The sequence below is a fragment of the Babylonia areolata genome, chromosome 32 (assembly GCF_041734735.1).
Source record: "Babylonia areolata isolate BAREFJ2019XMU chromosome 32, ASM4173473v1, whole genome shotgun sequence".
Classification (NCBI taxonomy): domain Eukaryota; kingdom Metazoa; phylum Mollusca; class Gastropoda; order Neogastropoda; family Buccinidae; genus Babylonia; species Babylonia areolata.
This window is the reverse complement of record NC_134907.1, coordinates 5376010-5403509: the sequence shown is the minus strand read 5'-3', so window position 1 is coordinate 5403509 and position 27500 is coordinate 5376010. Positions and strand designations below refer to the sequence as shown.

Genomic DNA, 27500 nt, shown 5'->3' with positions numbered 1-27500 from the left:
GTGAGGTTAGGATATGTGTTTGGTGGTTGGGGTGTCGGGGGGAGGATATGTGTGTGGAGAAGTGAGGGGTGTGGGGGATGGGTGGAGTGAGGGGGGCAAAGTATGTGGGGGAGGGGGAAGATGTGGAGGGAGAGGTGTGGTGTGGGGGGAGGGATGAGGTATGGGGGAGGGTATGTGTGTGGGTGAGGTATGTGTATCGGGGTGGGTGGGGGTATGTGTTGCATGTGTGAGGGGCGGGGTGCAGGGAATGTGTTGGTGGGTGGGGGTGTGTGGGTGGGGCTGTGTGGGTGGGGGTATGTGTGTGTGGGTGTGTGTTGTGTTGCATGTCTTTTTTTGTCACAACATATTTCTCTGTGTCAACTTTGGGCTGCTCTTCCCGGGAGGAGCGCGTCGCCAGAGTGCAGCGCCACCCATACATGTTGGTTTCTGTCTACAAGTTTGTTTTTTTTCTTTCCTACCAAAGTTGATTTTTCTTCAGAGTTTTGATATTGACAAGCCTTTTGTTGCCGTGGGTTCTTTTACATGCGATAAGTGCTTGCTGCACAAGAGACTTCGCTTTATCGACCATTCCGAATGACTAGCACCCAGACCACCACTCAGGGTCCAGTGGAAGGGAAAAATCCCAGTCCGTGTATGGAACTTGAAATAATCCGTTGACACTGGCTGTCTGGTCGGGCGTGCCACCGCTGTGCCACTGCTCCACGTGAATAGTAAGGAAAGAGAGAAATAGAGACAGACAGACAGACAGACAGACAGACAAGGAACTTGTCAGGCATGAAGGAACAGACCATGACATCCTGGCAGAGTGTGTCAGCCGTTGGACTTCTGATCCAGTGTTCACCAGTGGTCAGGGATCGAGGCCATGTTTCAGAATGGTGTGTCCGTGGGAAAGGCACTTTTCTCTGATTTTCCTCACTTCACCCAGCTGTGAATGGGTACCTGACTTTAATTTGGGAACGTTAAAACAAAAAACGGCGGAATGAGAGGATTTAGCCCAGATTCCCATGCCAAGCCCTTGACACAATGGATGTGTATTCACTGCCCAGCTTTCCGTGAAAGGCGATGGTACTTTTCACTTAACCCTTTTAATCCCACTGCTTGCAGAAACTGTAACTGTGACATCGGCGATGACGTCAAACGGAGTGACGCTGCCATCCTTGACGTCACGAAAGGTGGACCTCTGTGGACCTTGCTGACGAAAGACGTGCTTCACCCTTCCCGTGGTCAGCTCAACCTGACCGTAGGACACGTCTTCTGCGCCCCGAAGCCGATCGGTCAGTGCTCTGTTGGGGTCTCAAACCACTGTTTTGTTTCCGCACAGGTTTTAACGCCATGTAAATTCATTTTCATCCACTGGATGAATATGATGAATCAGACCTAAGTCACACATTGGATAAACATGGAGGATCAGACCTATGTAACAACCGGTCATACACTGGACAAAAATGGAGGATCAGACCTGTGTAACGACGTGTCACACATTGGACAAACATGGAGGATCAGACCAATGTAACAACCTGTCATACACTGGACAAACATGGAGGATCAGACCTATGTAACGACGTGTCACACATTGGACAAACATGGAGGATCAGACCTATGTAACGACGTGTCATACATTAGACAGACATGACGGATCAGACCTGTGTAACGACGTGTCATACACTGGACAAACATGGAGGATCAGACCTATGTAACAACCTGTCATACACTGGACAAACATGGAGGATCAGACCTATGTAACGACGTGTCATACACTGGACAAACATGACAGATCAGACCCATGTAACGACGTGTCATACACTGGACAAACATGACAGATCAGACCCATGTAACGACGTGTCATACACTGGACAAACATGGAGGATCAGAGCTATGTAACGACGTGTCATACACTGGACAAACATGGAGGATCAGACCTATGTAACAACCTGTCATACACTGGACAAACATGGAGGATCAGACCTATGTAACAACCTGTCATACACTGGACAAACATGGAGGATCAGACCTATGTAACGACGTGTCATACACTGGACAAACATGGAGGATCAGACCTATGTAACAACCTGTCATACACTGGACAAACATGGAGGATCAGACCTATATAACGACGTGTCACACATTGGACAAACATGGAGGATCAGACCTATGTAACGACGTGTCACACATTGGACAAACATGGAGGATCAGACCTATGTAACGACGTGTCACACATTGGACAAACATGGAGGATCAGACCTATGTAACAACCTGTCATACACTGGACAAACATGGAGGATCAGACCTATGTAACGACGTGTCATACACTGGACAAACATGGAGGATCCGACCTATGTAACGACGTGTCATACATTGGACAAACATGACGGATCAGACCTGTGTAACGACGTGTCATACACTGTACAAACATGACGGATCAGACCTATGTAACGACGTGTCATACACTGTACAAACATGGAGGATCAGACCTATGTAACGACGTGTCATACATTGGACAAACATGACGGATCAGACCTATGTAACGACGTGTCATACACTGTACAAACATGACGGATCAGACCTGTGTAACGACGTGTCATACACTGTAGAAACATGACGGATCAGACCTGTGTAACGACGTGTCATACATTAGACAGACACGACGGATCAGACCTATGTAACGACGTGTCATACACTGTAGAAACATGACGGATCAGACCTGTGTAACGACGTGTCATACATTAGACAGACACGACGGATCAGACCTATGTAACGACGTGTCATACACTGTAGAAACATGACGGATCAGACCTGTGTAACGACGTGTCATACATTAGACAGACATGACGGATCAGACCTATGTAACGACGTGTCATACACTGGACAAACATGGAGGATCAGACCCATGTAACGACGTGTCATACACTGGACAAACATGACAGATCAGACCTATGTAACGACGTGTCATACACTGGACAAACATGACAGATCAGACCCATGTAACGACGTGTCATACACTGGACAAACATGACCATTGCGGCAAGTGGTTGGGGGTCGACTGAGCATGAGGCTAAAGTTTCCATTTCACGGCGACAATACCTCCTTTCCCGTCTTCCTTTCATTCATCCTTCCTACCTGCATTCATGAATCCATCCTTTCCTTCTTTCCTTCTTTCTTCCCTTCCATTTTACTTCTTTTATTCATTCCTTCGTTCGCTTTATCTGTATTCATTATCTTATCTTTCATTTCCATCCGGTCGTCTGTCCGCCCGGTCATTCGTTGATGCATTCTTCATTTATCCATCCAAACTTTGATCCATCCATCCAATCATTCATTCATGCATTCATTTACATGCTCGTTTCTTTATTCGTTTGTTCTTTCATTTATTTCTTCTTTCGTTAATTTCATCTTTTCGTTTGTTCAGTGACTCATTCAGTACTGTCTACGAGAATGTGGCGGGTGTATCTTATATGATTCTACCTGTACTGTTGTAGGTGTTTATATATAATCATAATTGTATATGTAACTATATAATTATGTGTGTAGTGTCGTTGGTGTTTCCTATATAATTATATATGTAGTGTGGTTGCTGTTTTCTATATAATTATATATGTAGTGTGGTTGCTGTTTTCTATATAATTCTATTTGTAGTCTGGTGGGTGTCTCCTATATAATTCTTCCTGTAATGATTTGGTCGTTTCCTGTGTAATTCTACATGTAATGTGGTGGGTGCTTCTAAATATATGAGGCAAGTATGTTCTGTTGTGTACAGACTGCCAGGTGTACACCTCAGATGGGTGTGTCTGGACAATAGAGTGTACAGACTGCCAGGTGTACACCTCAGATGGGTGTGTCTGGACAATAGAGTACAGACTGCCAGGTGTACACCTCAGATGGGTGTGTCTGGACAATAGAGTGTACAGACTGCCAGGTGTAAACCTCAAATGGGTGTGTCTGGACAACAGAGTGTACAGACTGCCAGGTGTAAACCTCAAATGGGTGTGTCTGGACAACAGAGTGTACAGACTGCCAGGTGTACACCTCAGATGGGTGTGTCTGGACAACAGAGTGTACAGACTGCCAGGTGTACACCTCAGATGGGTGTGTCTGGACAATAGCGTACAAACTGCCAGGTGTACACCTCAGATGGGTGTGTCTGGACAACAGAGTGCACAGAATGCCAGGTGTACACCTCTTGGCATGTCTGCTGTATCCTGCACTGGCAGTGAGTTGTACACTCTCCATATGTGGGAGCGGCTCCTTCATGGCCTGTTCGATGTGTGTCCCACTGAAGTGCTCAGCGTTGTCCATGCTGCACAAGCATCCTTGCTAGAGGTTGACGCAAAGGCTCGAAACCATCCTCGCCGAGCGGGATCCAGCCTACACACATTATACCAGTCTGGTATGGTGCAACGCCACAGTTATCAAGCAATGTCTGTGTTTAAAATCTATGATGCACAAACCCACTATGTAGGGGTTGACATGTGCAAAAGCTCTTAACCATGGCGTCAATCTTGTTATCAGTAATGGCAGAGCTATCATAGAATGTCTCTTGTAAACACAGGAATACATGTCCATGGTATCCAGGAAACAATACAGGTAATAGACACACGTCCATGGACACAGATAATGAACTGCGATATACTTTATATTGTATCACACATTAGGTATCCCATTAAGGGATTTAAAACTTAAAACAGTTCCGCGAACGAAAACTCGCATCAAACGAATGACGCGAGCTGAGAAGTAAGCGACCGTCGCCAAGACGAGTCAGACACGAACTGAAGCCCAGACAGCCAGCACGCACACCCAAACCATGATTCTGAGGTGGCGCCCTGTCATGTGGTAGAGGTTTTTCCTGTATGGCAGAGTTGGATGAATGTGAGACGGGTTTAATGTTGAGGTTGTTTGCTGTATGGCAGAGTTGGATGAATGTGAGACGGGTTTAATGTTGAGGTTGTTTGTTGTATGGCAGAGTTCGATGAATGTGAGACGGGTTTAATGTTGAGGTTGTTTGTTGTATGGCAGAGTTCGATGAATGTGAGACGGGTTTCCATGACTGCGCGGAGAGCGCCGAGTGCAGAGAGAGAGATCAGGGCTACACGTGTCAGTGTCCGCGAGGCTGGACCGGCAAGGTCGCCACCACCTCCAACACTGACAGACCCATGGCCAACGGCAGACAGTGCATCGGTCAGTAGGGGTGGGGGTGTTGGTTAGGGGTGTGGGGGGAGAGGAGGGGTGTAGGATGGGGGTGAGGAGTGGTGTGGGTGTGTGGGTGTATTAGTATGGGTATGAGGGATGTGGGTGGGGATGTGGTTGTGGGTGTGGCGTGTGTGTGTGTTTGGGTGTGGGTGAGGGGTGTGTGTTAGGGTGTGGGTGAGGGGTGTGTGTTGGGGGTGTGGGTGAGGGGTGTGTGTTGGGGTGTGGGTGAGGGGTGTGGGTGAGGGGTGTGTGTTGGGGTGTGGGTGAGGGGTGTGGGTGAGGGGTGTGGGTGAGGGGTGTGTGTTGGGGTGTGGGTGAGGGGTGTGGGTGAGGGGTATGTGTTGGGGTGTGGGTGAGGGGTGTGTGTTGGGGTGTGGGTGAGGGGTGTGGGTGAGGGGTGTGTGTTGGGGTGTGGATGAGGGGTGTGTGTTGGGGTGTATGTGAGGGGTGTGTGTTGGGGTGTGGGTGAGGGGTGTGGATGAGGGGTGTGTGTTGGGGTGTGGATGAGGGGTGTGGGTGAGGGGTGTGTGTTGGGGTGTGTGTTGGGGTGTGGGTGAGGGGTGTGGGTGAGGGGTGTGTGTTGGGGTGTGGATGAGGGGTGTGTGTTGGGGTGTGGATGAGGGGTGTGTGTTGGGGTGTGGGTGAAGGGTGTGGGTGAGGGGTGTGTGTTGGGGTGTGGATGAGGGGTGTGTGTTGGGGGGTGTGTGAGGGGTGTGTGTTGGGGTGTGGGTGAGGGGTGTGGGTGAGGGTTGTGGATGAGGGGTGTGTGTTGGGGTGTGGGTGAGGGGTGTGGGTGAGGGGTGTGTGTTGGGGTGTGGATGAGGGGTGTGTGTTGGGGTGTGGGTGAGGGGTGTGGAGGAGGGGTGTGGGTGAGGGGTGTGGATGAGGGGTGTGGATGACGGGTGTGGATGAGGGGTGTGGGTGAGGGGTGTGGATGAGGGGTGTGGGTGAGGGATGTGTGTTGGGGTGTGGATGAGGGGTGTGTGTTGGGGTGTGGGTGAGGGGTGTGTGTTGGGGTGTGGATGAGGGGTGTGTGTTGGGGTGTGGGTGAAGGGTGTGGGTGAGGGGTGTGTGTTGGGGTGTGGATGAGGGGTGTGTGTTGGGGGGTGTGTGAGGGGTGTGTGTTGGGGTGTGGGTGAGGGGTGTGGGTGAGGGGTGTGGATGAGGGGTGTGTGTTGGGGTGTGGGTGAGGGGTGTGTGTTGGGGTGTGGGTGAGGGGTGTGGGTGAGGGGTGTGTGTTGGGGTGTGGATGAGGGGTGTGTGTTGGGGTGTGGGTGAGGGGTGTGGGTGAGGGGTGTGTGTTGGGGTGTGGGTGAGGGGTGTGGGTGAGGGGTGTGGATGAGGGGTGTGGATGACGGGTGTGGATGAGGGGTGTGGGTGAGGGGTGTGGATGAGGGTGTGGGATGTGTTGGGTGTGGGTGAGGGTGTGTGTTGGGGTGTGAGTGAGGGGTGTGTGTTGGGGTGTGAGTGAGGGGTATGTGTGGTGAATGTGTTGAGGGGATGGGTGAGGTATGTGTGTGAGGCGTGGTGTGTGTGAGGAGGGGGTAGTGGGGGTGATGCTTTGTTTTTTCGCTGTACCATCATCTGCACCGTTTCAGTGGTGTTACTCCCAAACCTCTCATTCCGAATCCTCCATACACAGCCACACTCACCGATGATGCGACAAATCCAAGGCGTGGAATCAAATCCTATCCTCGACACTTTTTTCGCCCCCTGCACGAAACCTTGAGTGGTGGTCTGGACACCAGTCTTTCGGACTTAGCGTAATAGAACTCATGGCAACAATTTTCTATCCATGGCAAAATTCTGAAGAAAAATCCACTTTGCTATACATGTGCGTACAATGCACGTGACTGAAGGCAGACCGAACGACACAGGAAACGAATGATGAGCGCCTAAATGTAGCTGCTGTGAATCGGCTCTACCCGGGTGGGCACCCTGTTGTACAAATAACACTGTTTGTTAAGTGCTTGGAGCTTGGTCTCTGGTCGAGGATAGGAACTATATAAGTATATATAATGATGATAGTAATAATGATAATTATACCACTACTACTACTAACAATAAACACGTATGGCATGGTTGTTTCCCAGATGACAACGAGTGCACCCTGTCCAACCAGTGTCGCTACAACTCGGACTGTGAGAACACACTAGGCTCCTACCGTTGTGTGTGCAAACCGGGCTACAGACAGGTGGATGACTTCACCTGTGTCGGTACGTGCTGTAGCAAAACCAGGGCATGTAACAGGTCGATAACTTCACTTGTGTCTGTAGCAAACCAAGGGCATATAACAGATGGATAACTTCACTTGTGTCTGTAGCAAACCAAGGGCATATAACAGATGGATAACTTCACTTGTGTCTGTAGCAAAACAAGGGCATGTAACAGGTCGATAACTTCACCTGCGTCTGTAGCAAACCAAGGGCATATAACAGATGGATAACTTCACTTGTGTCTGTAGCAAAACAAGGACATGTAACAGGTCGATAACTTCACCTGCGTCTGTAGCAAACCAAGGGCATATAACAGATGGATAACTTCACTTGTGTCTGTAGCAAATCAAGGGCATGTAACAGGTCGATAACTTCACCTGCGTCTGTAGCAAATCAAGGGCATATAACAGATGGATAACTTCACTTGTGTCTGTAGCAAACCAAGGGCATATAACAGATGGATAACTTCACTTGTGTCTGTAGCAAAACAAGGGCATGTAACAGGTCGATAACTTCACCTGCGTCTGTAGCAAACCAAGGGCATATAACAGATGGATAACTTCACTTGTGTCTGTAGCAAACCAAGGGCATATAACAGATGGATAACTTCACTTGTGTCTGTAGCAAACCAAGGGCATATAACAGATGGATAACTTCACTTGTGTCTGCAGCAAAACAAGGGCATATAACAGATGGATAACTTCACTTGTGTCTGTAGCAAACCAAGGGCATATAACAGATGGATAACTTCACTTGTGTCTGTAGGCATATAACAGGTCGGTAACTTCACCTGCGTGCTGTATCAAAACCAGGGATGTGACCCGTGTGGGCAATGCTGTGGCAGACCGATCAGGCAGTGTAGGACTGTGATCCAGTGTTCACCAGTGATCAGTGTTCGAGTCCCAGTTTCGGCATGGTGTTGTGTCCTTGGGAAAGGTATTTTACTCCGATTTTCCTCACTGCACTCAGGTGTGACTGGTACCTGGCCGGCTGGAGAAGTGGGTTAGGGGGTTAGGGGGTGCACGGGAGGGGTAGTTCCTCTAGAGGGGGATGGGGGGGGGGGCTTGTCACGCTCTTCTGGGAGTGGTTCGTCCTCTGTCGGTCCCCACCGGCACCCAGCTCTCACCTATGGGTCCTAGAAGCTGCTAGCATGCGGCAGCGCCCAACCCCCGGGCAACGGCTTTGACAGGTTGGCTAAACTAGGTGAGGGTAGCCGACGGGTCTCAAACCCTCGGTGAGTTAGGGCTTGTCTAACCAAGCATGTGAAATTCTGTGAAGTGATGCATGGTTTTGATGTTGTTGCTGTATTTCTCTTTCAGTGTCAAGTGTAATTGTGTGTTGTAATGCATTTGAGTTGATTGTTGTTTTTGTTGTTGTCATTGTTGTCGTTGTTGTTCTCTTCAGCATAAGTGCGATTCTGTAATGTAAAGCAGATTCTTTTTTTTCAGTTTGCTTAATTCAGTGAGTTGGTTGGGCTGTTTTGATTGTTTGTTGTTACTGTTATTTTCATATGTTGTCTTTCATTGTTTGTTGCTGTCTGTTTCTTTTAACGCGCTGTCTGTCAGTTTTTGTGTTTGTTGTTGTTGTTTTTAAACATTTTGTCTTTCAGTGTTATGTATTGATGAAGCTTTGTGGAGAGTGGGGTTTGTCAGCAATAATTATCAGTGAAAAAGAGAAAGAGAGAGTGAGAGACATGGAGACAGTGATAGAGAAAGACAGCATGTATACAGAGACACAGAGGGAGAGGGACAAAGAAATAGAGACAGACATAGATACAGGGGTAGGACACACACACACACACACACACACACACACACACACACACACACACACACACATATATATATATATATAGAGAGAGAGACAGACAGACAGGGACAGATACATACACATATACAGAAGAAAGAATACAAACAGACGGGGACAGAGACAGAGATACAGAGAGAGACAGAGAATTTCCTACCACATCAGTTCTAATCTTTGACAACGATGACCGAAAAACAAAACATTCCCTTTCCTTTTCTTTTCTGGGGAACCTGTTTGCTCTGAGTGTGATAGGAAACAAGACAGACATTTCTGTCTGACCCTTACAATAATAATAATAATAACAATTAATAATAATAATAATAATAATATATATATATATATTATTATTATTATTATTATTTGTATGCGCTGAATCTTGTGCAGAGACAAATCAAAGCGCGTTCACACCAGTCATTCACACGCATGCATAACTCTACACTGAAAACACTGAAAAACAAAGAAGGGGGCAGGGAAGGCAGGCTATCTTGTGAAGAGGTAGGTTTTAAATCCAGACTTGAAAGAGCTGAGTGTGGAGACCTGACGAAGCGAAAGAGGACGTTCATTCCAATTACAAGCTCCAGAGACATAGAAAGAACGGCGGCCGACAGTGGAGTGTTTGAATCTGGGTATACGTAAACAGAGTGGATCCGAATCCGATCGTAGAGAGCGAGATGGAGTGTAGATGTGAAGGCAGCCACAGAGACAGGAAGGGGCAGCTTTGTGATTGCAAGACACAGGACAGACATTTCAATGGGTTGTAACTTCTGTCTGACCGCTTAGGAGAACGACATTTCAAGGAATTGTATTTTCTGTCTGTCTGACGTGGCAAGAAAGAAAAGTTCAAGCCATAGAAATCCCTGTCTGTGACAGAACACAGGAAAGAGATGATTGAATATGGTAATTTCTGTGTAACCGGAAATGCATTTCAACAACAACAACAACAATAATAATGATAATTGAATCCATAGTGCCTTCCAACACTCAAGGCGCTTTACAATAACTACAAAAAGTAACACCAAAAACAGTAGTGTGGTATGGTGTATGATGCAAAGAGATAATAAGTAGCATATCACAAACACACACACACACACACACATTCGGATAATAAGTAGCATATCACAAACACACACACACACACACACACACACACACACACACACACACACACACACACACACACACACACACACACACACACACACACACACACACACACACACACACACACATTCGGATGAGACGATAGACCGAGGCCACGTTTGCAGTATGCACTTAGCGCACGTAAAAGAACCCACGGCAACAAAAGGGTTGTCCCTGGCAATATTCTGTTGAAAAACCCACTTCGACAGGAAAACAAATAAAATCACACAGAGAAAAAAAAAGATCCAAAAAAATGGGTAGCGCTCTCAGTGGAGCGATGCGTTCTCCCTGGGGAGAGCAGACCCACTTTCACGCGGAGAAATATGTTGTGACAAAAGAATAGTACAATACAATGCAATACAACACACACACACACACACACACACACACACACACACACACACACACGGGCACACAGGTGGATAACTTCACATGTGTCTGTAGCAAAACCAGGTCATGTGACAGGTCGGTAACTTCACCTGTGTCATTGCGAGCTGTAGCAAAACCAGGTCATGTGACAGGTCGGTAATTTCACCTGTGTCATTGCGAGCTGTAGCAAAACCAGGTCATGTGACAGGTCGGTAATTTCACCTGTGTCATTGCGAGCTGTAGCAAAACCAGGTCATGTGACCACTCATAGGATGTGCTGTGGCAGACTCGGTTAGTTTCAGTTTTCAGTTTCAGTAGCTCAAGGAGGCGTCACTGCGTTCGGACAAATCCATATACGCTACACCACATCTGCCAAGCAGATGCCTGACCAGCAGCGTAAGGCTCGGTTAGGCATTGTAGGACTTCTGTTCTAGTTGGTTTGGTTTGGTTTGATTTGATTTGACTTGATTTGATCTGATGGTTTGATTTGACTTGATTTGATTTGGTGCTGGGGGTACCCATTTGACGAACGAGGAGTTTGGTTTGATTTGATTTGATCTGACTGTCGGGGAACAGATGTGAACGAGTGCGAGGAGGAGATGGACGACTGTGACGTCAAGGCCCGCTGCATCAACACGGACGGCAGTTACCGGTGCCGCTGTCACAAGGGCTATCGGGGAACCGGCCACGCGGGAAGCTGTCACGGTCAGTGTCTTTTCGCCACAAAAAAAAAAAAGAGAAAGAAAAGGAGTCAGTGACTTTTTCCACCTCAAACGAACCAAAAAAAAAGGAATCTTAGTGTCTTTTTACTACAATCGCATTTGAAAACAAGATGTGAAATTCATCACCTCCAAACCAAGAGGAAGGATGATATTCTCTATTCAAAGTAACTGACTCAAAATGCAGGCGGGGAATTCCCTTTCCATTGGCCGAGTCAAAGCTAAGACGTAGACGGGTTGCGTCTTTACACCGCTGTTCAAAACAAAGAACAGAGCAATATTTTTGTCCCCCTTTTGTGACGCCTCCTTGAGTAACTGAACTGAACGTGTTTCTCAAGGCGTTATAACTTGAAGCCGTGTTTCTCAAGGCGTTATAACTTGAAGCCGTGTTTCTCAAGGCGTTATAACTTGATGCCGTGTTTCTCGGGGCGTTATAACTTGAAGCCGTGTTTCTCAAGGCGTTATAACTTGAAGCCGTGTTTCTCAAGGCGTTATAACTTGAAGCCGTGTTTCTCAGGACGTTATAACTTGATGCCGTGTTTCTCAGGACGTTATAACTTGATGCCGTGTTTCTCAGGACGTTATAACTATGCCGTGTTTCTCAGGACGTTATAACTTGAAGCCGTGTTTCTCAGGACGTTATAACTTGAAGCCGTGTTTCTCAAGGCGTTATAACTTGATGCCGTGTTTCTCAGGGCGTTATAACTTGATGCCGTGTTTCTCAAGGCGTTATAACTTGAAGACGTGTTTCTCGAGGCGTTATAACTTGATGCCGTGTTTCTCGGGGCGTTATAACTTGAAGCCGTGTTTCTCAGGGCGTTATAACTATGCCGTGTTTCTCAAGGCGTTATAACTATGCTGTGTTTCTCAAGGCGTTTTAACTTGAAGCCGTGTTTCTCAGGACGTTATAACTTGAAGCGGTGTTTCTCAAGGCGTTATAACTATGCCGTATTTCTCAGGGCGTTATAACTTGATGCCGTGTTTCTCAAGGCGTTATAACTATGCCGTGTTTCTCAGGACGTTATAACTTGAAGCCGTGTTTCTCATGACGTTATAACTATGCCGTGTTTCTCAAGACGTTATAACTTGAAGCCGCGTTTCTCAGGACGTTATAGCTTGAAGCCGTGTTTCTCAAGATGTTATAACTTGATGCCGTGTTTCTCAGGGCGTTATAACTATGCCGTGTTTCCCAGGGCATTATAATTTGAAGCCGTGTTTCTCAGGATGTTATAACTTACTGCCGTGTTTCTCAAGGCGTTATAACTATGCCGTGTTTCTCAGGACGTTATAACTTGAAGCCGTGTTTCTCGGGACGTAATAACTATGCCGTGTTTCTCAAGGCGTTATAACTATGCCGTGTTTCTCAGGACGTTATAACTTGAAGCCGTGTTTCTCGGGACGTAATAACTATGCCGTGTTTCTCAAGGCGTTATAACTTGATGCCGTGTTTCTCAGGACGTTATAATTTCATGCCGTGTTTCTCAAGGCGTTATAACTATGCCGTATTTCTCATGACGTTATAACTTGATGCCGTGTTTCTCAGGACGTTATAATTTCATGCCGTGTTTCTCAGGGCGTTATAACTATGCCGTGTTTCTCAGGACGTTATAACTTGAAGCCGTGTTTCTCAGGGCGTTATAACTATGCCCTGTTTCTCAGGAAGTTATAACTATGCCGTATTTCCCAGGACGTTATAACTTGATGCCGTATTTATCAGGGCGTTATAACTATGCCGTGTTTCTCAGGACGTTATAACTTGAAGCCGTGTTTCTCAGGGCGTTATAACTATGCCGTGTTTCCCAGGACGTTATAACTTGATGCCGTGTTTCTCAGGACGTTATAACTTGAAGCCGTGTTTCTCAGGACGTTATAACTTGATGCCGTGTTTCTCAGGACGTTATAACTTGATGCCGTTTTTCTCAGGACGATATAACTATGCCGTATTTCCCAGGACGTTATAACTATGCCGTGTTTCTCAGGACATTATAACTTGATGCCGTATTTATCAGGGCGTTATAACTGGATGCCATGTTTCTCAAGACGTTATAATTATGCCGTGTTTCTCAGGACGTTATAACTTGATGCCGTGTTTCTCAGGATGTTATAACTATGCTGTGTTTCTCAAGGCGTTATAACTATGCTGTGTTTCTCAGAACGTTATAACTATGCCGTGTTTCTCAGGATGTTATAACTTGATGCCGTGTTTCTCAAGACGTTATAACTATGCCGTGTTTCTCAGAACGTTATAACTATGCCGTGTTTCTCAGGACGTTATAACCCGATGTTTTGTTTCTCAGGGCGATATAACTATGCCGTGTTTCTCAAGGCGTTATAACTTGATGCCGTGTTTCTCAGGACGTTATAATTTCATGCCGTGTTTCTCAAGGCGTTATAACTTGTAGCCGTGTTTCTCAGGATGTTATAACTTCATGCCGTGTTTCTCAGGACGTTATAACTATGCCGTGTTTCTCAGGACCTTTTACTTGAGGCTGTGTTTCTTAGGACGCTATAACTTGATACCTTGCTTCTCAGGACGCTGTGACTTGACGCCGTGTTTATCAGGACGCTATAAACTGGCCAAACGAGTACTGTTCTGTCCACAGCGGTCGGCCTCTGCAGCTGCTTTGGGGATCCGCATTGCGAAAGTTTCGACGGCAGGTGGAGCCACTACCAAGGCCTCTGCGCTTACGTCATGGCCACCACGGACTGCGGCTCCAACTTCACTGACGTCAGCGGCAAAGGCCCCCTGCTGCCTAATTTCCGCGTGTCCACGTGGAACTGGGACCACGGTTATGTGGGGTCTGGACAGTACTCCTGGGTCAAGGAGGTGGTGGTGGAGGTGTACGGCAAGGTGGGTGCTGAGGAGTGTGCGTCGTGTAATGTGGGGGGTGGACAGTACTCCTGGGTCAGGGAGGTGGTGGTGGAGGTGTACGGCAAGGTGGGTGCTGAGGAGTGTGTCGTGTAATGTGGGGGGTGGACAGTACTCCTGGGTCAGGGAGGTGGTGGTGCAGGTGTACGGCAAGGTGGGTGCTGAGGAGTGTGTGTCGTGTAATGTGGGGGGTGGACAGTACTCCTGGGTCAGGGAGGTGGTGGAGGTGTATGGCAAGGTGGGTGCTGAGGAGTGTGTGTCGTGTAATGTGGGGTGTGGACAGTACTCCTGGGTCAGGGAGGTGGTGGTGGAGGTGTACGGCAAGGTGGGTGCTGAGGAGTGTGTGTCGTGTAATGTGGGGGGTGGACAGTACTCCTGGGTCAGGGAGGTGGTGGTGCAGGTGTACGGCAAGGTGGGTGCTGGGGGGTGTGTGTCGTGTAATGTGGGGGGTGGACAGTACTCCTGGGTCAGGGAGGTGGTGGTGCAGGTGTACGGCAAGGTGGGTGCTGAGGGGTGTGTGTCGTGTAATGTGGGGGGTGGACAGTACTCCTGGGTCAGGGAGGTGGTGGTGGAGGTGTACGGCAAGGTGGGTGCTGAGGGGTGTGTGTCGTGTAATGTGGGGGGTGGACAGTACTCCTGGGTCAGGGAGGTGGTGGTGCAGGTGTACGGCAAGGTGGGTGCTGAGGGGTGTGTGTCGTGTAATGTGGGGGGGTGGACAGTACTCCTGGGTCAGGGAGGTGGTGGAGGTGTATGGCAAGGTGGGTGCTGAGGAGTGTGTGTCGTGTAATGTGGGGGGTGGACAGTACTCCTGGGTCAGGGAGGTGGTGGTGGAGGTGTACGGCAAGGTGGGTGCTGAGGAGTGTGTGTCGTGTAATGTGGGGGGTGGACAGTACTCCTGGGTCAGGGAGGTGGTGGTTCAGGTGTACGGCAAGGTGGGTGCTGAGGGGTGTGTGTCGTGTAATGTGGGGGGTGGACAGTACTCCTGGGTCAGGGAGGTGGTGGTGGAGGTGTACGGCAAGGTGGGTGCTGAGGAGTGTGTGTCGTGTAATGTGGGGGGTGGACAGTACTCCTGGGTCAGGGAGGTGGTGGTACAGGTGTACGGCAAGGTGGGTGCTGAGGGGTGTGTGTCGTGTAATGTGGGGGGTGGACAGTACTCCTGGGTCAGGGAGGTGGTGGTGGAGGTGTACGGCAAGGTGGGTGCTGAGGAGTGTGTGTCGTGTAATGTGGGGGGTGGACAGTACTCCTGGGTCAAGGAGGTGGTGGTGGAGGTGTACGGCAAGGTGGGTGCTGAGGAGTGTGTGTCGTGTAATGTGGGGGGTGGACAGTACTCCTGGGTCAGGGAGGTGGTGGTGGAGGTGTACGGCAAGGTGGGTGCTGAGGAGTGTGTGTCGTGTAATGTGGGGGGTGGGGGTGTGTGTGTCGTGTAATGTGGGGGGTGGACAGTACTCCTGGGTCAGGGAGGTGGTGGTGGAGGTGTACGGCAAGGTGGGTGCTGAGGGGTGTGTGTCGTGTAATGTGGGGGGGGGGGTGTCGTGTAATGTGGGGGATGGGGGTGTGTGTGTCGTGTAATGTGGGGGGTGGACAGTACTCCTGGGTCAGGGAGGTGGTGGTGGAGGTGTACGGCAAGGTGGGTGCTGAGGGGTGTGTGTCGTGTAATGTGGGGGGGGGGGTCGTGTAATGTGGGGTCTGGACAGTACTCCTGGGTCAGGGAGGTGGTGGTGCAGGTGTACGGCAAGGTGGGTGCTGAGGGGGGTGTGTCGTGTAATGTGGGGGGTGGACAGTACTCCTGGGTCAGGGAGGTGGTGGTGGAGGTGTACGGCAAGGTGGGTGCTGAGGGGTGTGTGTCGTGTAATGTGGGGGGTGGACAGTACTCCTGGGTCAGGGAGGTGGTGGTGCAGGTGTACGTGTACGGCAAGGTGTGTGGGGTGTATTGTGTGATGGGGTGGGCAGTGAAATAACATGTTCAGGAACAGTGGTAGTGTCATGAGATCTGGACAGTGAAATAACATGTTCAGGAACAGTGGTAGCGTAATGAGATCTGGGCAGTGAAATAACATGTTCAGGAACAGTGGTAGTGTCATGAGATCTGGACAGTGAAATATCAAATGGTGTGCTGAAACAATGCCAATTACAGGACACATTCTATCTTCCCAGTGTGTAGTCGTAATTTGTAGACAATGTTTTCTTCAGTAACATGAGAATATTTTTCAGCTAACTTTTGATAAAATGTAGAATGTATTTACAAGAGTCGAATTCATTTCATGGAATGATTCATCTTAAATAGGCGTTGTAACGTCACTTGCATGTCCTGAAGTGCTGTGTTCAGTTTATAAATCCGTTTACTCATTCTAGTGTCATGCAGAACATTTACCCCGTACCCCATGTCAGAGTCCACAGGTTGTAGAATCAGAAACAGGGCCATCATCCACATCCACAGACACAGAATGATTCTGCTTTAGTGGCCAGATTGATTTTTTTAAACGACAAAAAACAAACGAAAAAAAAACACACACACACAATAAATTAATAAAACAACCGCAGGACATGAACGCCAGCTCGTAGATTCGAGAGAACGTGTGAGTTGCAGCCAACGAAGAAGTGTTGGTCCAACCTTTGTCATGTTTCTTGACGTTGGACTCGGCTGTGGGCTGAGTGACGAGCTTGTGGATGGACAAGTATTTCCAGTTGAATGGATAAAGATGCATTGTATTGTATGATGTTGTGTTGTATTGTGAAGTAGCAGTAGTAGTAGTAGAAGTAGTAATAGTGGTAGTAGTTGTTGTTGTAGAGGAAGCTGAAGAAGGAGAAGGAGAACCCCACCCCCCACCCCACCCCCACCCCCAAAAAACAAACAAACACACAACAACAACAAAACAAACAAACAAAAAGAACAAGAAGGGGGAGGAGGACGAGAAAGATCCGAAAAAGAAGAGCTGGAAAAAAGACGTTCTTCCTTCTCCCATTGTGTTGCTGTGTGTGCTGATGCCTTTGATGTCTGTGTCGTCATTGTGTGTCAGTGTAGGTTGATGCCTTTATATGTCTGTGTCGTCATTGTGTGTCAGTGTAGCTGTAGGTTGATGCCTTTATATGTCTGTGTCGTCATTGTGTGTCAGAGTAGGTTGATACCTTTATATGTCTGTGTCGTCATTGTGTGTCAGTGTAGGTTGATGCCTTTATATGTCTGTGTCGTCATTGTGTGTCAGTGTAGGTTGATACCTTTATATATCTGTGTCGTCATTGTGTGTCAGTGTAGGTTGATGCCTTTATATGTCTGTGTCGTCATTGTGTGTCAGAGTAGGTTGATGCCTTTATATGTCTGTGTCGTCATTGTGTGTCAGTGTAGGTTGATGCCTTTATATGTCTGTGTCGTCATTGTGTGTCAGTGTAGGTTGATGCCTTTATATGTCTGTGTCGTCATTGTGTGTCAGTGTAGGTTGATACCTTTATATGTCTGTGTCGTCATTGTGTGTCAGTGTAGGTTGATGCCTTTATATGTCTGTGTCGTCATTGTGTGTCAGAGTAGGTTGATGCCTTTATATGGCTGTGTCGTCATTGTGTGTCAGAGTAGGTTGATGCCTATATATGTCTGTGTCGTCATTGTGTGTCAGAGTAGGTTGATGCCTTTATATGTCTGTGTCGTCATTATGTGTCAGTGTGTGTTGATGCCTTTATGTTTCTGTGCCATCATTTTGTGTGGCTGTGTGTGTTGATGCCTTTATATTTCTGTGCCGTCATTGTGTGTCAGTGTGTGTTGATGCCTTTATATTTCTGTGCCGTCATTGTGTGTCAGTGTGTGTTGATGCCTTTATATTTCTGTGCCTTCATTTTGTGTTGTGTGTGTGTTGATGCCTTTATATTTCTGTGCCGTCATTGTGTGTCAGTGTGTGTTGGTGCCTTTATATTTGTGTGCCGTCATCATGTGTGTCAGTGTAGGTTGATACCTTTATATTTGTGTGCCGTCATTGTGTGTCAGTGTAGGTTGATACCTTTATATTTGTGTGCCGTCATTGTGTATCAGTGTAGGTTGATACTTTATATGTCTGTGTCGTCATTGTGTGTCAGTGTGTTTTGATGCCTTTATATGTCTGTGTCGTCATTGTGTGTCAGTGTAGGTGATGCCTTTTACTTCTGTGCCGTCATTATGTGTTGCTGTGTGTGTTGGTGCCTTTATGTTTCTGTGCCGTCATTGTGTGTGGCAGTGTGTGTTGATGCCTTTATATGTCTGTGCCTTCATTTTGTGTTGTGTTTTGATGCCTTTATATTTGTGTGCCGTCATTGTGTGTCAGTGTAGGTTGATACCTTTATATTTGTGTGCCGTCATTGTGTATCAGTGTAGGTTGATACTTTATATGTCTGTGTCGTCATTGTGTGTCAGTGTAGGTGATGCCTTTTACTTCTGTGCCGTCATTATGTGTTGCTGTGTGTGTTGGTGCCTTTATGTTTCTGTGCCGTCATTGTGTGTGGCAGTGTGTGTTGATGCCTTTATATGTCTGTGCCTTCATTTTGTGTTTTGTTTTGATGCCTTTATATTTGTGTGCCGTCATTGTGTGTCAGTGTAGGTTGATGCCTTTATATGTCTGTGTCGTCATTGTGTGTCAGTGTAGGCTGATGCCTTTATATGTCTGTGTCGTCATTGTGTGTCAGTGTAGGTTGATACCTTTATATTTGTGTGCCGTCATTGTGTGTCAGTGTAGGTTGATAACTTTATATTTGTGTGCCGTCATTGTGTGTCAGTGTAGGGTGATACCTTTATATTTGTGTGCCGTCATTGTGTGTCAGTGTAGGTTGATACCTTTATATTTGTGTGCCGTCAGACGATAGTGCTGGGTCAGGGGAAGAGCATCAGTGTGGACGGACAGAGCAGGAAGATCTATCTGAAGATGAACGACGACAGGTCCGCTGTCCGCCTGTCCGTGTCCGCCGAGAAAGACCACGTGGTCAGTGTGTGTGTGTGTGTGTGTGTGTGTGTGTGTGTGTGTGCATTGGTTTGTGTGTCTCTGTGTGTCCGTTGTCCGTGTGTGTGTGTGTGTGTGTGTGTGTGTGTGTGGGCTGTATGTCCGTATTGTCTCTGCGCGTCTGTGTTTGTGTTTCTGTATTGGTGTGTGTGTGTGTGTGTGTGTGTGTGTGTGTGTGTGTGTGTGTGTGTTGGCTGTATGTCCGTATTGTCTCTGTGCGTCTCTGTCTGTGTTTCTGTATTGGGGGGTGTGTGTGTGTGTGTGTGTGTGTGTGTGTGTGTGTGTGTGTGTGTGTGTGCGTGCGTGCCTGTGTGTGTGTGTGTGTGTGTGTGTGTGTGTGTGTGTGTGTGTGTGTTGTCTGTGGGAGGAAAGTGGCAGAATGGTAAAGACGCTCACCTGCCGGTACTGAGAGTCCGAAAGGGTCTGGGTTTGAATCCCGCTCTCAGCCTTTCTGGCAAGTTTGACTGGAAAATCAAACTGGGGGTCTGGTCGTTCGGGTGAGACGATAAACCGAGGACCCGTGTGCAGCACACACTTGGTGCACTACAGAGAGAACCCATGGCAAAGAGAGTGTTGTCCTCTGGCGAAATTGTGTAGAAAGAAAATGAATCCACTGTCGTAGGTGTACCTACACAATACAACATGGATGCACTGAAGGCCGCACTGAGCGTGTTGAGTGATGCTGCTGGTCAGGCATCTGTATGGACCTGTCCCAACTCAGCGACGCCTTGTTGAGGAACTGAACTGAACTGTCGGTGTGTCCGTGTTGGCTATGTATCTTTGTTACCTATTTGTCAGTGTTGGCTATGTATCTTTGTTACCTATTTGTCAGTGTTGGCTATGTATCTTTGTTACCTATTTGTCAGTGTTGGCTATGTATCTTTGTTACCTATTTGTCAGTGTTGGCTATGTATCTTTGTTACCTATTTGTCAGTGTTGGCTATGTATCTTTGTTACCTATTTGTCAGTGTTGGCTATGTATCTTTGTTACCTATTTGTCAGTGTTGGCTGTGTAGCTGTGGCTGTATGTCTGTGTCTGGCTGTGTGTATGTGTTGTGTGTGTTAGTCTGTATGTGCGTGTATGTCTGTGCGTGTGTGTGTGTGTCTGGATGTGTGTATCTGTAACATCGCTGTTATGAAGCAGTTTGCATACAGCATGTTGTGAAGCAGCTTGCAGACAGCATGTTATGAAGCAGTTTGCAGACATCATGTTATGAAGAAGTTTGCATACAGCATGTTATGAACCAGTCTGCAGACAGCATGTTATGAAGCAGTTTGCAGACAGCATGTTATGAACCAGCATGTTATGAACCAGTTTGCAGACAGCATGTTATGAACCAGCATGTTATGAACCAGCATGTTATGAAGCAGTTTGCAGACAGCATGTTATGAACCAGCATGTTATGAACCAGTCTGCAGACAGCATGTTATGAACCAGCATGTTATGAAGCAGTTTGCAGACATCATGTTATGAACCAGTTTGCAGACATCATGTTATGAAGCAGTTTGCAGACAGCATGTTATGAAGCAGTTTGCAGACATCATGTTATGATTATGAAACAGTTTGCAGACAGTATGTTATGAACCAGCATGTTATGAAGCAGTTTGCAGACAGCATGTTATGAACCAGCATGTTATGAACCAGTTTGCAGACAGTATGTTATGAAGCAGTTTGCAGACAGCATGTTATGAACCAGCATGTTATGAACCAGTTTGCAGACAACATGTTATGAAGCAGTTTGCAGACAGCATGTTATGAAGCAGCATGTTATGAAGCAGTTTGCAGACAGCATGTTATAAAGCAGTTTGCAGACAGTATGTTATGAACCAGCATGTTATGAAGCAGTTTGCAGACATCACGTTATGAACCAGCATGTTATGAAGCAGTTTGCAGACATCATGTTATGAACCACCAGTTTGCAGACATCATGTTATGAACCAGCATGTTATGAAGCAGTTTGCAGACATCATGTTATGAACCACCAGTTTGCAGACAGCATGTTATGAAGCAGCATGTTATGAAGCAGTTTGCAGACAGCATGTTATAAAGCAGTTTGCAGACAGTATGTTATGAACCAGCATGTTATGAAGCAGTTTGCAGACATCATGTTATGAACCAGCATGTTATGAAGCAGTTTGCAGACAGCATGTTATGATTATGAAACAGTTTGTAGACAGCATGTTATGAACCAGAATGTTATGAAGCAGTTTGCAGACAGCATGTTATGAACCAACATGTTATGAAGCAGTTTGCAGACAGCATGTTATGAACCAGCATGTTATGAAGCAGTTTGCTGACAGCATGTTATGAACCAGCATGTTATGAAGCAGTTTGCAGACAGCATGTTATGAACCAACATGTTATGAAGCAGTTTGCAGACAGCATGTTATGAACCAGCATGTTATGAAGCAGTTTGCTGACAGCATGTTATGAACCAGCATGTTATGAAGCAGTTTGCAGACATGTTATGAACCAGCATGTTATGAAGCAGTTTGCAGACAGCATGTTATGATTATGAAACAGTTTGCAGACAGCATGTTATGAACCAGCATGTTATGAAGCAGTTTGCAGACAGCATGTTATGAACCAGCATGTTATGAAGCAGTTTGCAGACAGCATGTTATGAACCAGCATGTTATGAAGCAGTTTGCAGACATCATGTTATGAACCAGCATGTTATGAACCAGTTTGCAGACAGCATGTTATGATTGTGAAGCAGTTTGCAGACAGCATGTTATGATTGTGAAGCAGTTTGCAGACAGCATGTTATGATTGTGAAGCAGTTTGCAGACAGCATGTTTCGCTTGTGACAGTCGATTTGTCTCGTGCTATCTTACCTCATCTTACCTTACTTGACTTGACTATACCTTATCTGAGGGCATTGTGGCAGTCTGCCTTCTGACCCAGTGTTGACAAATAATCAGGGTCCTTCCCTCCCCTGCCGGCTGTTAGACAGAATACCTGTATTTGTCTTCAATACGTCTGACCTATCCTCACCTATCCTCACCTCACCTGACACGATGTGCTCCCTGGTTACCCCCCTTGGCGCCAGGTGGTGTACACGGACTTCGGCCTGGAGGTGGTGTGGAACGGGGATCACGAGGTGACAGTGTACGCCCCCACCACCTTCCAGCACCGCACGTGCGGCCTGTGCGGAAACTTCAACGGCTTTCCTCAGGATGACTGGACTGTGGGCCCCGCCTGCCCCGACACTGCTGGGCAGATTGTGAGTGGTGTGTGTGTGTGTGTGTGTGTGTGTGTGTGTGTGTGTGTGTGTGTGTGTGTGAGTGGTGCATGTGGTGTGTGTGGTATGGTGTGGTGTGGTGTGTGTGTGTGTGTGTGTGTGTGTGTGTGTGCCTGTGTCTGTGTCTGTGTGTCTGTGTGTGTGCGTGTGGTGTGTGTCTGTGTGTGCAATACCATAGTGAACTGTTCTGTACTGTACTATGCAGTACTATGGTGTAGTGTACTGTGCTGTGCTATGCCTTACTATAGTGTACTGTTCAACACTGTACTATACAGTACTATGGCGTAGTGTACTGTGCTGTGCTATGCCTTACTATACTGTACTGTTCTGTACTGTACTATGCAGTGCTATGGTGTAGTGTACTGTGTTGTGCTATGCCTTACTATAGTGTACTGCTCAGCACTGTATATACAGTACTGTAGTGTAGTGTACTGTGCTGTGCTATGCCTTACTATAGTGTACTGTTCTGTACTGTACTATGCAGTACTGTGGTGTAGTGTACTGTGCTGTGCTATGACATACTATAGTGTACTGTGCTGTACTGTACTATGCAGTACTATGGTGTAGTATACTGTGCTGTACTATGCCATACTATAATGTACTGTGCTGTGCTATGCCATACTATAATGTACTGTGCTGTGATATGCCTTACTATAATGTACTGTTCTGCACTGTTCTATACAGTACTATGGTGTAGTGTACTGTGCTGTGCCTTACTATAGTATACTGTTCAGCACTGTACTATACAGTACTATGGTGTAGTGTACTGTGCTGTGCTATGCCTTACTATAATGTACTGTTCTGCACTGTACTATACAGTACTATGGTGTAGTGTACTGTGCTGTGCAATGGCTTACTATAGTGTACTGTTCTGCACTGTACTATATAGTACTATGGTGTAGTGTACTGTGCTGTGCTATGCCATACTATAATGTACTGTGCTGTACTATGCCATACTATAATGTACTCTTCTACACTGTACTATACAGTACTATGGTGTAGTGTACTGTGCTGTACTATGTCTTACTATAATGTACTGTGCAGCACTGTACTATGCAGTACTATGGTGTAGTGTACTGTGCTGTACTATGCCATACTATAATGTACTGTTCAGCACTGTACTATACAGTACTATCGTGTCACAGTAGTGTACTGTGCTGTACTATGCCATACTATAATGTACTGTTCAGCATTGCACAAACTACCCTGTGGTACCTCACCCCCTCCAATGTTTTCCAGCCACCACCACCACCCTTTATCCCCCCCTCCCCCCACCACCCCTGTTTTCACTCACCATGCCATTGCTGCCAACAGACGACGCTGGAGCCGCTGTTCGGAACCTCGTGGACCTTGAACCTTGACACTTGCCCCGTGAACTGTGACCCCGAGGAGCCTGAGAGCACGTGCGACGCGCCCATGGATCTGGTGAAGGAAGAGTGCAGCAAGCTGTTCGCTGTCATCGCCTTTGCCGTGAGTGAGGATTGGATTGGGGGAGGGGGGGGCTTCACCGTGTATGATGATAATAATAATAATAATAATGATCATGAAGATGATGATGGTGAGTCCCCACCCATGCACACCCAGATTTGTCTGTCGCAGTCCCAGCTCCAGCTGTTGACGTGCAGCTATAAATAAGTCGCTGCAAGGTCATGCATGAGAGGAGCCAGGATGCTGAATCATTTCCGTGATTATCAGTCGTGTCACTGATGATGCACGTGATACCAAAGACCCTCCCCCTCCTCTCTCCCCGCCATACTGACGGCAGTAACCGCCTTGTTGTGGGAAGTAAAGCTAGACAGAGTGAAGTGAAAACCACCACCACCTCCCTGCCCCACCCCCAGCCCCCTGCCGACAGGGACACAGGGAGTGAGTGCAGGGGAAGTGAAGCATGGCAATGGAGACTGGGGTCACCCTGTCAACGGGGCATCGGAGGGCATGCACTTTAGATGGGTTTTTTTTTTTTTTTTAATTCTATGTTGCATGATGAATGTTAATGAGTACATACCCTACCTACCATATCCTACCCTACCTCTATCATACCCTACCTGTATCATACCCTACCCTACCTCTAACATACACTACCCTACCTCTATCATACCCTACCTCTATCATACACTACCTCTATCATACCCTACCCTACCTCTATCATACCCTACCCTACCTCTATCATACCCTACCTCTATCATACCCTACCCTACCTCTAACATACACTGCCTACCTCTATCATACCCTACCTCTATCATACACTACCTCTATCATACCCTACCCTACCTCTATCATACCCTTCCCTACCTCTATCATACCCTACCTCTATCATACCCTACCCTACCTCTATCATACCTACCTCTATCATACCCTACCCTACCTCTATCATACCCTACCCTACCTCTAGTATACCCTACCTCTATCATACCCTACCCTACCTCTACCATACCTTACCTCTATCATACCCTACCTCTATCATACCCTACCCTACCTCTATCATACCGTACCTCTGTCACACCCTGCCTTACCTCTATCATACCCTACCTCTATCATACACTACCCTACCTCTATCATATCCTACCTTTATCATACCCTACCCTAGCTCTATCATACCCTACCTCTATCATACACTTCCCTACCTTTATCATACCCTACCTCTATCATACCCTACCCAACCTATATCATACTCTACCTCTATCATACCCTACCGTACCTCTATCATACCCTACCTCTACCATACACTTCCCTACCTCTATCATACCCTACCTCTACCATACACTTCCTTACCTCTATCATACTTTACCTCTATCATACCCTACCCTACCTCTATCATACCCTACCTCTGTCACACCCTACCCTACCTCTGTCATACCCTACCTCTATCATACCCTACCTCTATCATACACTACCCTACCTCTATCATATCCTACCTTTATCATACCCTACCCTAGCTCTATCATACCCTACCTCTATCATACCCTACCTCTATCATACACTTCCCTACCTTTATCATACCCTACCTCTATCATACCCTACCCAACCTATATCATACTCTACCTCTATCATACCCTACCGTACCTCTATCATACCCTACCTCTACCATACACTTCCCTACCTCTATCATACCCTACCTCTACCATACACTTCCTTACCTCTATCATACTTTACCTCTATCATACCCTACCCTACCTCTATCATACCCTACCTCTGTCACACCCTACCCTACCTCTGTCATACCCTACCTCTATCATACCATACCTCTATCATACACTACCCTACCTCTATCATATCCTACCTTTATCATACCCTACCCTAGCTCTATCATACACTACCCTATCTCTGTCACACCCTACCTCTATCATACCCTACCTCTGTCATACCCTACCCTACCTCTATCATACATTACCCTATCTCTATCGTACCCTACCTCTATCATACACTTTCCTACCTCTATCATACCCTACCTCTATCACACTCTTCCCTACCTCTATCATACCCTACCTCTATCATACACTTCCCTACCTCTATCATACACTACCCTACCTCTATCATACCCTACCTCTATCATACCCTACCCCAGCACTATCATACCCTACCTCTATCATACACTACCCTACCTCTATCATACCCTACCTCTATCATACACTTCCCTACCTCTATCATACACTTCCCTACCTCTATCATACCCTACCTCTATCATACACTTCCCTACCTCTATCATACCCTACCTCTATCATACACTTCCCTACCTCTATCATACCCTACCTCTATCATACTCTACCTCTATCATACACTTCCCTACCTCTATCATACCCTACCTCTATCATACACTTCCCTACCTCTATCATACCCTACCTCTATCATACACTACCCTACCTCTATCATACACTACCCTACCTCTATCATTCCCTACCTCTATCATACACTTCCCTACCTCTATCATTCCCTACCTCTATCATACACTTCCCTACCTTTATCATACCCTACCTCTATCATACCCTACCCTACCTCTATCATACACATCCCTACCTCTATCATACACGACCCTACCTCTGTCATACCCTACCCTACCTCTGTCATACCTCTATCATACACTTCCATACCTCTATCATACACTTCCCTACCTCTATCATACCCTTCCTCTATCATACACTTCCCTACCTCTATCATACCCTACCTCTATCGTACACTACCCTAATCAAACCCAAACCAACCCAACCTAACCGTACTCAACCTCCAGCCCCGCAGCCTTTCCCGAACATAACCCGAACCGAACCCCACACTATCCTACTCGAATCCAACCCAAACTCTGCCCTAATCCAGCCCTGCCCGAACCCAAACCAACCTGACCCCGCACGACCAGGTTCCCATCCAGCCCACACCAGCCCACTACACCCAACCAAGCCATTCCCAACCCGAACCCAACCCTTCCCGAACTCAACTCTACCCGAACCTTATCCTACTCTACCTTAACCCAACCCTATCTCAACCCAAACCCAGCCCTATCTCTACCCAAACCCAGCCCTATCTCTACCCAAACCCAACACTACCTCTACCCAAACCCAACACTACCTCTACCCAAACCCAGCCCTACCTCTACCCAAACCCAACACTACCTCTACCCAAACCCAACCCTACCTCTACCCAAACCCAACACTACCTCTACCCAAACCCAGCCCTACCTCTACCCAAACCCAACACTACCTCTACCCAAACCCAGCCCTATCTCTACCCAAACCCAACACTACCTCTACCCAAACCCAACCCTACCTCTACCCAAACCCAACACTACCTCTACCCAAACCCAGCACTACCTCTACCCAAAGCCAGCCCTATCTCTACCCAAACCCATCACTACCTCTACCCAAACCCAACCCTACCTCTACCCAAACCCAGCACTACCTCTACCCAAACCCAACACTACCTCTACCCAAACCCAACACTATCTCAACCCAAACCCAGCCCTACCTCTACCCAAACCCAGGCTTATCTCTACCCAAACCCAACACTAC

At 47.2% G+C, this 27500-nt stretch overlaps 1 protein-coding gene across 2 annotated transcripts in view; it reads left to right on the top strand.

Annotated features, from left to right (window-relative positions):
• Positions 1–27500, top strand: part of LOC143276534 (uncharacterized) — a 164492-nt gene that overhangs the window by 115589 nt on the left and 21403 nt on the right. For both annotated transcript variants that reach the window (XM_076581082.1, XM_076581084.1), the window contains exons 35-42: positions 1105–1274; positions 5011–5172; positions 7278–7400; positions 11292–11420; positions 14038–14285; positions 19118–19240; positions 22312–22485; positions 23818–23973. In XM_076581082.1, coding sequence (XP_076437197.1) covers positions 1105–1274; positions 5011–5172; positions 7278–7400; positions 11292–11420; positions 14038–14285; positions 19118–19240; positions 22312–22485; positions 23818–23973 — 1285 coding nt within the window. The remainder of the gene's footprint in view (positions 1–1104; positions 1275–5010; positions 5173–7277; positions 7401–11291; positions 11421–14037; positions 14286–19117; positions 19241–22311; positions 22486–23817; positions 23974–27500) is intronic.